The 15847-nt window shown below is 36.4% G+C and overlaps 1 protein-coding gene across 1 annotated transcript in view; it reads right to left on the bottom strand.

Annotated features, from left to right (window-relative positions):
• The window catches only part of LOC149842893 (kelch repeat-containing protein At3g27220-like), a 55684-nt gene that overhangs the window by 18745 nt on the left and 21092 nt on the right, over positions 1–15847 (bottom strand). The window contains exon 4 of the mRNA XM_090001627.1: positions 13152–13322. Within this exon, the coding sequence (XP_089857753.1) occupies positions 13152–13322 (171 nt within the window). The remainder of the gene's footprint in view (positions 1–13151; positions 13323–15847) is intronic.

Here is a 15847-nt window from a genome sequence, read left to right as displayed (position 1 = left end):
GAATATTTTTTATATTCTTGTGTTCCTCTCTTCAATTCTTTGATGTCTTGAATGTACTTAGTGTTTGTGTTGTGCCTTATACTCTTGTATTGTCCCTTAGTTGGACCTGTGTATATGTATGTGTACTTTGTGTTTATTATCTTATAAGCCCTTACAGGCCCTCATTTTGTATTTTCGCATATTTCATTACATGGTATCAGAGTCAAGAAATCTTTCTTGGTATTTTGTTTTTTTTGGGTCATAGGATTCTTTGGTTCGAGTTCATGCTTAGTGAAGGATTCATGATTGTTGTGTGACTTGGATTCAAGGAAAATCTTGATCTGGTATGTATCTTATATCCTTAGTGTTACTTGAATTATCTATTATGCATGAGAAAAAACTCATTTTTCTTATCTTTGAAAAGATATTTGTTAATTTTGTTAAAAACAAAAAATCTTTAAATACTTTTCAAAATTATTGTTGGATTTATTTTTTTAAAATGTTTTATAAGGTTTACAATATTTGTTTGATCTTGTGAAATTATGTGTATGCTTTTATGAGATCTAGTTTGAATCATAATTTTTCGAACTCGCTTTCTTTAATATATACATATACGATCTAGTATTCTTGAGCATGTATTGTTGGCATTTAGATGCTTTATGAACACTTCATGATAATAAGTGTCAAATCATGCCCGGATTTATTATTGAACTTTGTTTTGTTCTTTTTTGAAAATTTATCAAATATTTTAAAATTATTTAAAATGGTTCTGTTTGTCATTCACAAGTATGATTTTATGAGATTTTGCTTAAAATTTTCTCTCTTTGATGTATTCTTATGATAAACATAAAATAGTTTATGAAGAATTAAAAATTAGATCTTAGTGATCATGGATACCTTTTTATTTTTTTGAAATTTAAATAAATAATTTTTATATTTATATATGATCCTTGTGTACTTGTGATTGTCTTACATGATGAATGAGATTGTCTATTCGTGCATAAGGTATTGAGCATGATTTCTTATGAGAATTATTCACTTTAACGAATGCCTTTTAAATATGTTCTTATTAAAAATAGTTATGTTATTGTCCGATCTTTTCTTAGCCCTTTCTTTGTGGCCCTTGTGATTATGTCATTTCTTAATCTCATGGCTCTTTAATGAACATTATCTTACATATTTTGCATGATATTTAAGTATTACGTTTGTTGCATATTTGGCATTAGTAAAATATTAATTTGAGAATTATGAGTATTCTTTGTGTATGTTATAAGTATTTTCTTCGTGGTTCACTTTAGTACTTGTCCATTTTGTATCTATTGATGGACATGCATGTTCGTAATTAAAGACTCATTAGTGGACATTTTATCTTGTCGTATGATTGCATTTGCATCACGATACCTCACATGATGTTTTTAAGTGTTAAGTTTTTTTTTGCACACTTGTGATATTGAATGAAATATTATTTTCTTGTGACCCCTTGTATGGATGTTTGTGGTATACCCCTTTGTGGGTTTTTGTGTGAATTCCATAGTGGGTTCCTTGTTAATCTTTGTCCACTTTTGTATCTATTTGGATTTTGTTCGTGATTGAAGGCATATTCATTAAGTTTTCCATCTACCTTCATTGGAATTGATTTGAAACTTTGTTTCTTTTTCGGTTCTTATATATGAACCCCCATATTTGGAAATTGATTTCCGTATGCTTGTATCGCCTTTTTATGGCATTTGTTTTGTCCATTACAGAATTTTATATGATGCATCATTTCTTTTTAGCCTTGTTGTTGTTAGGTCAGAATTAGCCGTTGAGGTGAGTTATGTATGCACCTCAAGTCATCTTATCAGTTTGTAATTATCAATGTTTATAAGTAATGTGTTGACACTTGTCTTGGATCTGATTGATAGTTGATTGGCCTTTGGATCCATGTTGCTTTTGTTGAACCAGAGTTGTTTGTTGGGGTAAGTTGTGTGCACCTTGGTTTTGTCAGTTTAGATTGTCGACTTATAGTTTGGTTTTAATTGACGGTTGTTAGATCTCTGGTTCCGTGAATGTGTTGTATCACTCATTTGTATATTTGACTATTGTTATTATAAATGCATATATTTATGTTTAACTTTGTGTTGTGCCTTTGTGCTCTTATATTGTCCCTTAGTTGGACTTGTGTATGTGCATCTTGATAAAACTGCTAAAAGGATCAAAGAATCGGTGAGAAAGAGAAGAGAGAGAACTCGGCCTTTCTGGGAATCGGCAGCCACACTATGCTTAATGGTTGCACTAATCCTTCATTAAGATTAATAGGGTTACAAATAAATTACATGGACAAAACTGTAATGAAATATGCGGAAAAGCAAAGAGTGCATTAAGCACTTACAACATCCACTAATGAACAAACAAAAGGGCTAACACCCAAACCCACAAGAGACAACACAACATAAAAATATAAATGTCTCTTATTGAAAAGAGAGAGAGCTCTCAAGAGTGAAGAATACAAGAGGGGTTCACCCCTATTTATACACAAAAGGAGGAGAGGAGGAGTGGCCTTATGGCCTTAAAAGAAGAGTCACATAAGGGCTCCCATGGAGTCGTTGGGAGCCCCCAACGGTCACAAATGTGACCGTTGGGGGCCCCATCGACTCCATGGTGGGGCCCCTTTTAGGTGGGCAAAAATACAAAAAGTAAAAAATAAAAAAAGAATTTACAAAAAAGAAAGAAAAGAAACAAGTACCCCTATCGGGTACTTGTGAAATGACTAAAATACGGTATTTTAGATAATACATATATATATGTATATAAATATATACATATATATGAATTACATATATTTTAACACCCTCCCTCAAGCTTTACGGGGATATAACCGAAAGCTTGTTAAGGAGAAACAAAAAACGAGGAGCAGCAAGGGCCTTAGTGAAGAAGTCCGCCAACTGGTACTCAAATGTGATGTAAGGTAGTGCTATGGTTCCTCTCAGGTATTCATCACGGACGTAATGGCAGTCCATCCCAATATGCTTAGTACGCTCATGGAAGGTGTGATTGCTTGTAATATAAATTGCACTTTTGTTGTCACAACACATCTTCGAAGGAGTAGAGATGACAATGCACATATCACTGAGGAGACTTCTTAGCCATATAAGTTCCATGGTTGTAGTGGCCATAGCACGATATTCCGCTTCCGTTGAGGACAAAGATACTTTGTGTTGCTTCTTGCATCTCCAAGAAATCATAGTCACCTAAGAAAACACAAAATCCCGTAGTTGAGACTCGGTCATTGAGATTTCCTCCCCAATCAGCATCAGTATAAGCAATTAAATCAAGTGATGAGGAGGAGGAAAGAAAAACTCCCTTAGTTATGGTGTTTTTGATATATCTGACGATCCTTAAGACTGCACTCATGTGCACGGTTGTAGGTGCATGTTGAAACTGACTGATAGAGTGGACAGCATGCGTTATGTCTGGCCGAGTAATGGATAAGTAGGTTAGAGACCCAACAAGTTGCCGGTAGGGAGTAGGATCCTCGAGAGGTGTTCCATCTTCCAACCTTAACTTTGCATTGATGACTTCAGGGGTTTCTGTCTTCTTATCATCGAAGATACCAGATTTAGAACAAATGTCAGCAGCTAGTTTCATCTGAGACAGAATGTACCCTCGAGGAGAGTACGCCACTTCAATCCCTAAAAAGTATCTTAAGAAACCAAGATCAGACATGTCAAAATGTTCTTTTAAAACTTTCTTAATATCATAAATTCCTTGCTCATCACTTTCAGTAATGATCATATCATCAACATAAAGTAGTAAAATAACTACTGAAGACCCTGCACTTTTCACAAACAAAGCAGTGTCAGTATAACATGAACGAAAATTCAAACTTGTCATTACATTACTAAATCTATCATGTCAAGCCTTTGGGGCTTGTTTTAAACCATATAATGCCTTTTTAAGTTTGAGAACTTTACTTTTACCAATACATGCTCTTGGTGGGGGATCCATGTAAACTTCTTCATTTAATTCGCCATTTAGAAATGCATTCTTAACATCTAGTTGATAGATAGGCCATTTTTTCACTGACGCAATGGCAATAAGAGTCCTGACACTAGTCATTCTAGCAACAGGTGCGAAGGTTTCTTCATAATCTATACCATATTCTTGAGCATATCCTTTAGCTACTAACCGTGCTTTATAACGTTCTAATGAACCATCACTCTTAGTTTTAATTTTGAAGACTCATCTACATCCAATTGATTTCTTTCCAGTGGGTAACGAAGTTATTTCCCAAGTTTTTGCCTTTTCAAGGGCACTAAGCTCTAAGCTCATGGCTTCAACCCATTGACGAATGTTTTTGGCCTCATTATAGTGTGAAGGTTCATGAAATGAGTGCAACGCAATTAGACACGCTCTATATCTTGGAGTTAGGGACTCATAGGAAACAAACCTATTAGGAGGATTGGAGATCCGACCGGATCTCCTTAAAGAGGTTTCTTCTATGTTGGATCCTTGAGAGTATTTTTCTAAGGCGCTCATCTGAGTTTGTTGACCACGCCTAACATAGGTTTGGATTGGTCTATCACTTTCATCTATAACATTGTCAAGAGGAATATCCTCTGGGTCATTCAAAGACTCATTAGAGATTTCCTCTTCTTGAGGAGTCTCATCTTCTTGAGATAGAAGATCAAATAAAAAAGCATATTCACTTTCGTCAATATCTTTAGTTTTCACAAAACCATTTTCATTTTTCAAAAAGGTTACATCTTTGGATACATAGAGTTTGTTATTTTTCAAGTCAAAACATCTAAAACCCTTTTGATTTTCTCCATATCCCAAGAAAACACATTCAATAGCTTTAGGAGATAATTTGTCCCGTTTATGTGTAAGGACAAAACATTTACATCCAAAAATTCTTAATCTATTGAAATCGGGTGTTCTTTCAAATAGTTTTTCATATGGAGATGTATTTTGTAAAGATGAAGATATCATTCTATTTATTAAGTAAGTTGAGGTTAAGGCCGCTTCGGCCCAAAAACTCTTTGGAATTTCTTTGGAAATAAGGAGTGTCCTAGTGATTTCCATGATGTGTTTATGCTTTCTTTCGGCCAAGCCGTTTTGTTGGGGAGTCCTAGGACACGATCTTTGATGACAAATTCCATTTACTTCTAAATAGTTTTGAAATTCATTTTATAAATATTCTCCACCCGAATCGGATCTAAAAGTAGAGATATTACTTGAAAATTGATTTTTAACTATCATATGAAATTTTTTGAAGAAGTCAAAGACTTCGGATTTTAAATTGAGAAAGTAGATCCATACATACCTAGTGTAGTCATCGATGAAAGTAATGTAATAGGAGTACCCTCCTTTAGACATGACCGGGGAAGGACCCCAAACGTCCGAATGGACTAACTCAAAAGGTCTTTTGGACACAAAAGTTCGGTTTGGAAAAGGAGTAGATTTCATTTTACCAAAAATACAATTCTTGCAAACAAAATGTTTCTCATTACAAAATTTCTTTCCAAATGGAAAGGAGTACATTTTTTAGAAACTTGGATGTCCAAGTCTTTAATGCCAAATTTCAATATTTTTATCTTGGACATAGTTACAAAAAGAGTTAGTGGGGAGTTTCAAGTTGCTCATGTAATAGAGATCTCCCCTCCTATGGCCTTGCCCAATCTGCTTCCCGGACCGGAGATCCTGTATAGAGCAATCCTTAGTTGAGAAGGAGATTTCACATCCATGATCACATATTTGAGCAACAGAGAGGAGATTTAAATTAAGTTGAGGTACAACTCTCACGTTTGGCACAAAGAAATCTTTTGAAAAGTTTAAAGTTCCAAAACTTTTTACTTGTAAAGATGTACCATAGGCAGTTGAAACATAGGAGTTTTTATAATTATTACATAAATCGGAAAGCTCATTTTCAAGTGGGATCATATGAAAGGAAGCTCCAGAGTCAAGGATCCAAGAAGACATACCTGGAGGAGAGGAAGAAGCTATGGCGGCACCCGAGGTTGATGGTATCTTGAGTAGAGTTTGTAGTGCTTCCGATAGTTGAGCAAGAGAAAAAGATTCCTTCCCTTTGATGGTTTCCTCTTTCTTTTGAGTAGCTTCTTTAACGGAAGCAACCTTATTTTTAGGTGCTTCATTCAACTTAGGGCAATTAGGTCTTATATGACCCGACTCTTGACAATGATGACAAATGGCTTTTCTATAGTTTCCATTATAATTATTTTGCCTTGCAAAATGTGGAGGTTTGTAAGCTTTCATATGGTTGTCGGGTTTTGATACGGCCAAGACATCATCTCCCCCTTTAATCATGCCAAGGCAAGTTTCTTCTTGGCATATTTCGGCTATGGCATCTTCCAAGGAAAGAGGCTTAGATCTATGTAGGAGGGAAGATCTAACTTGTTCATATTCGGGCCTAAGGCCATGTAAAAATTAGAAAAAATGCTCTTTTTCCATTTGTTCTCTCCTTAATTCCACATCCACACTAGAAACTCATTTTGGTTCTAGTAAAGATAGTTCATCCCATGGGGGACCAAGAGTGCTAAAGTAATCCCTTACACTCATTTCTCCTTGCTTGATAGTCCGGATTTTTTCTTGAAGAAAGAATTGACGAGCAAGGTCTTTTTGAGTAAACATACCTTTCATAAAGAACCATGCTTCATTCGCCATCCGAAACTTGGCAATGTTGACGTAAATCTTGAGCTTCACATTGTTCATGAACCAAGCAAGAATCTTGGCATGCTTACTTTCCCAATCTTCCACTTTAGATTGGTGATCTTCAATGGCCTTCATGCGGGCATTTCCTTCAAGAGCTTTTTCTTGATCACCATCCATCTTAGTTAGTTGGAGTTGTGGTTCCGGAATGGTGCCCATAACGTATCCCCAAAGTTTTTTACCTTTGAGGTTGTTCTCCATGGCGGTGGCCCACATCATGTAGTTGGAGCCATTGAGCTTGAAGGAGAGATCAATCTTTTGTTCTCCTTCCATTTTAATCACTCACAAGAGGATAAATGAAGAGAGATACAACAAGGAAAAAATATAACTACACAACTAGCTATATTAAGAAGAAGAGCATACACAAGGCTCTGATACCATGTAATGAAATATGCAGAAAAGCAAAGAGTGCATTAAGCACTTACAACATCCACTCATGAACAAACAAAAGGGCTAACACCCAAACCCACAAGAGACAACACAACATAAAAATATAAATGTCTCTTATTGAAAAGAGAGAGAGCTCTCAAGAGTGAAGAATACAAGAGGGGTTCACCCCTATTTATACACAAAAGGAAGAGAGGAGAAGTGGCCTTATGGCCTTAAAAGAAGAGCCACCTAGGGGCTCCCATGGAGTCGTTGGGAGCCCCCAATGGTCACAAATGTGACCGTTGGGGGGCCCATCGACTCCATGGTGGGGCCCCTTTTAGGTGGGCAAAAATACAAAAAATAAAAAGTAAAAAATAAAAAAAGAATTTACAAAAAAGAAAGAAAAGAAACAAGTACCCCTATCGGGTACTTGTGAAATGACTAAAATACGCCTATCGGGTATTTTAGATAATACATATATATATGTATATAAATATATACATATATATGAATTACATATAATTTAACAAAAACTGCCCTGTACAAGTATTACATATTACACATACACATATAAGAAGCTGTATCGGATATGGATTCTCTACTGGATCCATATCTGATCCATATTCTAATACCCTCCCTCAAGTTGTGCATGGGAGTAAACCATATGCAACTTGTTCTTCAGATACCAGAAACGGTTACTTGTGAGACCTTTTGTGAACGCATCAGCGACTTGGTCTTCTGAAGACACATGAACTGGTTCAATCTCTTTGTCTGCTATCTTTTGTCTGATGAAATGTTGGTCAATCTCAATATGCTTAGTCCGACTGTGATGAACAGGGTTGATTGCAATTTGCATGGCACTTCTATTATCACACATAAGAGTCGAACTTGAGACATTCTCTCTCATTTCTGTAAGTAGATGCCTAATCCAAGTCACCTCAGCTGTGGCAGCTGCCATAGATCTATATTCTGCCTCTGTGCTAGATCTTGCCACAGCCTTCTGTTTTCTGCTACTCCATGAGACAAGATTTTTTCCAATAAAAACACAGTATCCTGAAACAGATCTCCTTTCATCTGGGTCTCCTGCCCAGTCTGCATCTGTGTATGCCAATATATCATGTTTTGATGTCCCTCATGAAGACTGAACATATATGAGTCCATCACCCACCGTGTCTTTTAGATAACGAAGAATACGTTTGACGACATCCATGTGACCAGTTTTCGGTTCATGCATGAACTGAGATACTTGATTTACAGAATATACGATGTCTGGTCTGGTAAAAGTGAGGTACTGTAACATGCCCACTATACTGCGATACTTGCTCGCATCAGAATACAACTCACAATCACAAATGTTGAGCTTTTGATTGACAACACTGGGTATAGGCAGAGGTTTGCAATCTGTCATTCCTGCTTTGGCCAGAAGATCAAGAGTGTATTTGTGTTGAGTTAATGACATTTTTCCATCCTGTCTGTCCGCCTCTACACCAAGAAAATATCTCAGTTCCCCAAGGTCTTTCATCTTGAACCGCATATTTAGTAGTACCTTAATTCGGTGAATGTGGTCTGAGGCATTGCCAGTGATCACGATATCATCAACATATATAAGTAAGAAAACCACAGTGGTACCATCCTTGTATATGAATAGAGAATGTTCTAGTTGGGAACGGATGAAACCGTGGTTTTGAATTTCTAAGGAAAAACTTTCAAACCATGATCTGGACGCTTGCTTTAATCCATACAATGCTCTGGTTAATTTCCATACATATTCTTTTGGGTCTCCTTCTGCATAACCTTGAGGTTGCTCCATATAGACTTCTTCCTTTAAATCTCTATGCAGGAATGCATTTTTAACATCAAGCTGACTAAGGGTCTACCCATATTCAATTGTCATGCCAAGAATAATACAAATAGTTCCCATTTTCACCATTGGGCTAAAGGTTTTCTCATAATCTTGACCGTATTCTTGAGTAAAACCTTTTGGCAACAAGACGTGCTTTGTATCATTCAATGCTACCATCCGGTTTATATTTAATCTTATAAACCCATTTTGAGCCAACAACATTTTTATCTGAAGGACGTCCAACTATCTCCCATGTTTGACACTCATAAAGTGCCCCGATTTTCTCATTCATCGCTTCAATCCATTTGTTAGAATGAATAGCTTGACAAAAACCAAGTGGTTCTTCGTGTTTTTCAATCTTGGATAGAAAAACCTGAAAATCCATTGAAAAACTATCATAACTCACCCACTTTTCAATGGAATGCCTTATCCTGCTTGATCTTCTTGGTGCCTCTCTGTTATTTGACAATGCCACGTGTTCTCCAGCAGGCACATCTGTTCGCTCTTTGAGTCTCCTGGTATAGACATTTCCTTTGTATCTCAGACATTCTGTTTTTGATGCCTCATCTAAAACCGTCTCATCATTTGCGCTTTCAGGAGCCAAAGTAGCGTAATCCTCAGTCTGTGAAATAAGTTCAGCACTGAGCCATGGATCATACCAATTATCATTGGTGTCAATATGTTCACGATTGTGATCTGCTTTATTCCCCAGAAAACTATTTTCATCAAAAATAACATTTTTGAAAATTCTGATCCTTCTATTGGCAGGATCATAGCACATGTAACCATTGTGTTCATCTTCATAACCTACAAACTAGCATATAGAGGCTTTGTCCTGAAATTTAGTTCTCATTGATCTATCAATATGTACATAACATGTGCATCCAAAAACTCGTAACTCATCATAATCAGGATGTACACCAAAGAGAACATAATAGGGAGACTGATTTTCAAGAATAGGCATAGGAAGACGATTTATCACATGAGTGGCAGTATGAAAAGCTTTTGTCCAAAGACTAATAGGCACATTAGAACCATGCATCATGCTCATTGCACTTTCCACAATGTGTCTGTGCTTACGTTCAGCAATTCCATTTTGCTGTGGAGTGTACGGGCAAGAAACTCTACAATATATCCCATTATCTTGGAGAAAATCTAAAAATTCTTTGAAGGAATACTCACCACCTCAATCACATTGGAGAATTTGAATGTTTTGAGAGAATTGGGTTTTAACTTAGGCATGAAAACGACGAAAAATGAAAAAAAACTTTGATTTGTGTTTCATAAAGAATATCCAGGTACAGCGAGAAAAATTGTCAATAAAGGATACATAATATTTACTTCCAGAAGAGGAAGGATTGGAGGCTAGGCCCCAAACATCAGAACATGTTATCTCAAAAGGCATGGAGACTCTTTTATTTATTTGATGAAAAGGAAGTACATGACTTTTGCAGACCTGACAACTGAAACGCATTTTATTCTTCAACGAAGGAGAAACAGACTCTGGAAGAAATCCATTGGACACTAGTTTTTCAATAAAGACTTGACTACAATGACCAAGACGGGAATGCCAAAGTTCTGGCTTATTACATTGGGATGTACTTAGAATACTTCTAAAGGTGTGATCGGACTTGGGAGGCTTCAGAACACTAGAGGCTGGATCTTTATTGAAGATATACATGTTTCCACGTCGCTCTCCTTTAGCGAACATCTTCTTTGTTTAAAGGTCCTTGACAAAGACAGAAGTAGGAGTGAATTCAACAGAAGAATTGGTAGAATCAACAAGCTTAGAAACAGAGACAATATTTTTCTTTAGATTTGGTGCATGGACAACATTAGATAAAGGAATGGATGAAGATTCAGACAAAGGGATGAGAACGTTGCCTACGTTTGAAATAGGGTGGTGAGTCTCATCTCCAGTTACAATATTAGATTTACCAAAATAGGGGATCAAAGTAAAGAACTTATATGCATTGCCAGTGACATGAGCTGCTGCCCCAGAGTCTACATACCATATTCCATCATCATTTTATTACAGGTTCAAGTTAGCCATAGCAGACAAGAGAAAATCCTTAGCGTCATCACTGACCCAAAAGGTACCCGCAGATCCTGATGTGGCAACATTTCTATTGTTTTGTATTCTATTGCGGTTTTGAGGATTTTGAGGATTGAACCAGCAGTTGGCTTTGATGTGGCCACGTTTGTTGCACTAGTAGCATGTGGGAACATTCCTTGACGGGCTGGGAGTGACATTTGGTGTATGCAGCAAACCACGTCCACCCTGGATTTGTGCTCCCCAGCCTTTGCCACGCCCTCCTCGTGCACGATCAGCAGTCATCTCTGTGGCAAGAACATCATGCATAGATGATTGCCCTGTTGGGGCATCAGAAATGTTTTTTAAGGACATTTCGTACTGGAACAGTTTAGCACATAAATCTTCAAAACTAGGTAACATCGGCAAACACAATAAAGAGGTCACAAGAACATGATACTCTGATCCCAGGGCACTCAGTGTCGGTTGCACCTTTTCTTTATCTGACACTGGATATCCAACAATGGCTAATTGATCTGTGATGCTTTTGACTTGATTTAAAAATTCAATAATGGTCATTGTCCCTTTTCTTAAAAGCTGAAATTCACGCTTGAGAAACAACACCTTAGCCTCTGATATCTGAGAGTAGGTCTGAGCTAGAGTCTCCCACAAGACTTTAGTTGTGCAATCATCAGGAATAGAAACTAATACTTCTTGTGACAATGTGGAAGTGATGTACGCAATTAGAGCCTGATCGCGCTTTATCCAAATAACAAAAGTAGTGTTACGAATAATGTTTGGTAAACCTCCATCTTCTTCCGCTTCTTGTGTGATAAACTCTGGAGGCATTGGAATGGAACCATCCAGGTGATCTGAAAGATCTTGGCTTCGGATGAAGGGAATAATCTGTCGTTTCCAAGTCAAATAATTGTTTGTACTCAGTTTTTCAGAAACTAGCTGCCCAAGGAAATTGGAGGAAAGGCCCGAGTTGACTGAATTATTTATTTGCATATCTATGATAGAAAACAGCCTTACGACAGAAATTGGATTGATATCCTAAAGTTGCAGCTGTATGACAGAACTCGGCAAAATGAAGTATGTCACGACAGAACTTTAAGTAATCAGGTAAGAGAAAGATTAGGAAAACAGATGTGGATGTAAGACTAGAACTCGGCTTTTATGTGCTTGAGAAAGATTAGGAAGACAGAATGGAATTTGAGCAGACGAATAGAAAGACTACAGTAGGTCTGTTTGGGGCACAACAGATCTGATTCAACCAGATCTGGGAGATGAGGACAGATGAGGTTCACGTGACCAGAAAGATCGTGTGAAATGAGAAAGGCTAGGATAAAGAAAGAAACAGGCGTGATCTAGATCAGACGAGATGTGTGGCGTGAGGACAGAAGACCATACGATATTCACGTGACCAGAAAAAGTTTGTGTGAAATGAAAAGGGCTCGAGAAATGAGAAGGGCTCGGATTTTGTGTGCGACAAGAAGGAAGAAATGAAACTCAGCTTTTGCGTGAAACTAGAAGGAAGAAATGGAATAAAATGAAGAAAACTTGACTTGATGACGAGGAGGAGGAAGGGCCCAGCTGTTCATGTTCCCGATGAAGAATCTTCTTACGCCTAGAGACATCGTTGCTCTGATAACATGATAAAACTGCTAAAAGGATCAAAGAATTGGTGAGAGAGAAAGGAGAGAGAACTCGGCCTTTCTGAGAATCGCAGCCACACTATGCTTAATGGCTGCACTAATCCTTCATTAAGATTAATAGGGTTACAAATAAATTACATGGACAAAACTGCCCTGTACAAGTATTACATATTACACACACGTATAAGAAGCTGTATCGGATATGGATTCTCTACTGGATCCATATTCTAATACATCTACACTTTGTGTTTATTTCATTACATAAAAAACCAAACTGTGTTATTTTATTGAAGAGAAGCGCAAAACATCCTAAATTGACGGATTGGGGACCAGCAGCACTTTCTGTTATTGATAACAACCATAATACAAATTGAGTGGCATTTTCTTTACGGAAACTGTTTAATATCAGGTTAACTTGCAAGCACAATAACCAGGGAACATAGTAGAGAAAAATATGTTGGTACTCATCCATCAAAAAAAAAAAATAAGAGCAGCCACCAACTCTCAAAATTAATTGCCTTAATCATCCGACACCTACAAGTTACCAGAACAACCAACAAACCTGTGAGGCCCACCACGAGGTATAGGAATTTCAGGTCTCCACTCCTTTTCTAATGCTTTACCATCTTCTACAGCAATGCTCCAGTGCTCCACCCCAGGTTCATGGCGATCCTCCTTGCTACCACCCATTACATGGAGTCTACCTCTCCACAGTTGGGTTGCTGGGGCATACCTATAGATGGTGTCGTAATCTTTTCAACTTCTCAAAAAGCAAGTGAATTTTCTGAATGGCTACTAACTTCATAAAAGCAACAAGAATTTTTTCTTTAAAAGAATCAAAAGCATGCACCATCGATGTACGCAGAAAGCATAACATGGATAGTTCTGATTGCAAGTAGAACTGATATACTGGTTCTTCTCAGAGTGCAAGTATTGATTATTCAATGAAAAGGCATTTATTTTGGAAATGAGCGATGAATATTGCAACAGTGAAACCTGTTTGACCAAATACTCCATTGCAGCAGGAGATACAACATATTAACATCAAAGGTGGGGTAAATTTATTAAGGTATATGTCACACGAATATGGCGGTGGGTAGAGGGATACAACCATTTTTACAAAGTTTTATATATGAGTAGTAAATAAGGGGAGACGATGCGGCAACCAAAATGGAGTATTCGTGTGACATAGATTAAGGTGTGCTTACTAGTATCATATATTCCATATTGCCTCTATCCATGATACTGTGTTAGTATCATAACTCCAGATTGATTATATCCATAAATTTTTCATAGTCTTGAAACCATAATCACAAATATTGGTGCTTCTTTTTTAAATCTCACAATTTTATCATGATATTTTCAAAAACCAATGTACTCTTGACAAAATGCGATATTTTCAAAATATCATCTACTTTGAGAATATCGTGCTTTTATCATGATATTATTGCATCATTAACACGGCATTTATTTTTTGTATATGTTTCATTTTTCTTATATTTTATGTATTTCCTTATATATTTTTAAACTTTAAATTTACCAATATTTTCCAAGAATTTCCTAAGGAAACAACTTTTTCTAATTTATAGTGAGAATTTCCTTTGTTGAGAAAATCATGATAACGAGACTTGAGACTATGCTCAAAATTATGCTTATTCCATGAAACAACACTCTGCAATCCCATATAGATTGGGAAGAGCAGCTTGTTCTGATATAGAAGAATACTCCATGCAACCAACAATCTTTTACTAAAGAAGATCACCTAAAAGTAAGGTGTTAAAAGACTTAGAGGTTAAGATGAGGCTGTTCAGATATTCAGACATTAGTAAGTTTTAAGACGGTCTGAGATGCAAGCCTTGACTCTTTCTTTGTAAAACTTTTATTTTTAAGTTGGTTGTACTAATCCAACATGTCTTTTTCATCTATATATAGTCACTAGAATATGAGAACTAGAAATAAGAACTACCATGTGAACTCGGCATTTCCAACAATCTTTTTGCAAATCCAACCATGTAGGTGTGTACGACATGGTAAATTTGCTAGGAATCAACTATTGAATTGTGAATTTTCTAGGAATGAACTATTGGATCGTGTATTTTCGATGAAAAAATATAATTTTTGGATGCTTGAATATTTATGAAGATTATGAGCCATTGATTTTAAAGCCTTCAAAAATCTCGTTTATGCACCATAATTGGATAATTCAAGAGCTGGTCCTTATAAAACCAAGCATGTAGATCACATCCCTGTAATATTGTGTGTTTTCCATAGTTTTAAAATCTGAAATTCTGAAATTTTGGCCATGTGTTTTATAAAGTTGATAAAAATCATGGAAAATATCCTCAATTATAGGCGACGTCAGCCGGGTCTGGGTGTGGCCCAGGGCCCATTGACAAGACCAAAACGAGACAAATAATATTTGTAAAACTTTTTGTTTTTAACCTTTAAATTTGAGCAAAAATCGAACGAAATTCAAGTTAAATTCAAGCAAAATTTGGAGGCAAAAATCAGGTAAGTATACCGTTAGATGTGTCTCGTAATTCTGAGAACATTGATATTTCGTTTTTCTGAAATCGGGTTACAGTTGGCCCGGAAATCGCGTTTTTCAAAAATGACCCACTTCTATTTTTACCATTTTCTGGATTGGATCGAATCGGATCCGATCTGTTTGATCCAAGTTGATATGAATTTGAACCCGGTCAAGGACGCATATTAACTAGGATCTGGTCCAGGTTAGATCCATATGGATTTGGATCTTGAATCTGGATCTAGATCTGAAATCCAAGAGTAACTAATTTAAAGGTTAAATTAAGAGAGAATTCTATTATGAGAGGACTTCCAGAGGGGGGGCAACACCCTCTGGAATATTCTAAAAAAATAATTATTTAATAATTAAATATTAAATAATTAATAAAAATATTAATTAATTAATTTTGAAATTGTATTTATTGGATAAGGTAGAGTTCTATATGGAGTAGAACTCTACCTAGATAAGTGTTCTAAATAGATCTCAAATTAATTAATAATAAATATATATATAAGAGATAATAAGACAATAAGTAGTAGTAGTTAGATAGAGATACTCTATCATCTATAGAAAAGACTCTAGAGAGAACGTCACCCTCTCTCTAGAACACCAAAAAAAACTAATATATGGGTCTAACTCCTCTCTCTCTCTCTCTCATGAGAGAGAGAGAGAGAAAAGAGAAGGACGAGAAAAGAAAAGAAAAGAAAAGACAAGAAAGAAGGAAAAAGAGA

The sequence above is a fragment of the Nuphar pumila genome, chromosome 3, assembly GCF_984573655.1.
Source record: "Nuphar pumila chromosome 3, dmNupPumi1.hap1.1, whole genome shotgun sequence".
NCBI lineage: Eukaryota > Viridiplantae > Streptophyta > Magnoliopsida > Nymphaeales > Nymphaeaceae > Nuphar > Nuphar pumila.
This window is presented reverse-complemented; position numbering and strand designations above follow the sequence as displayed.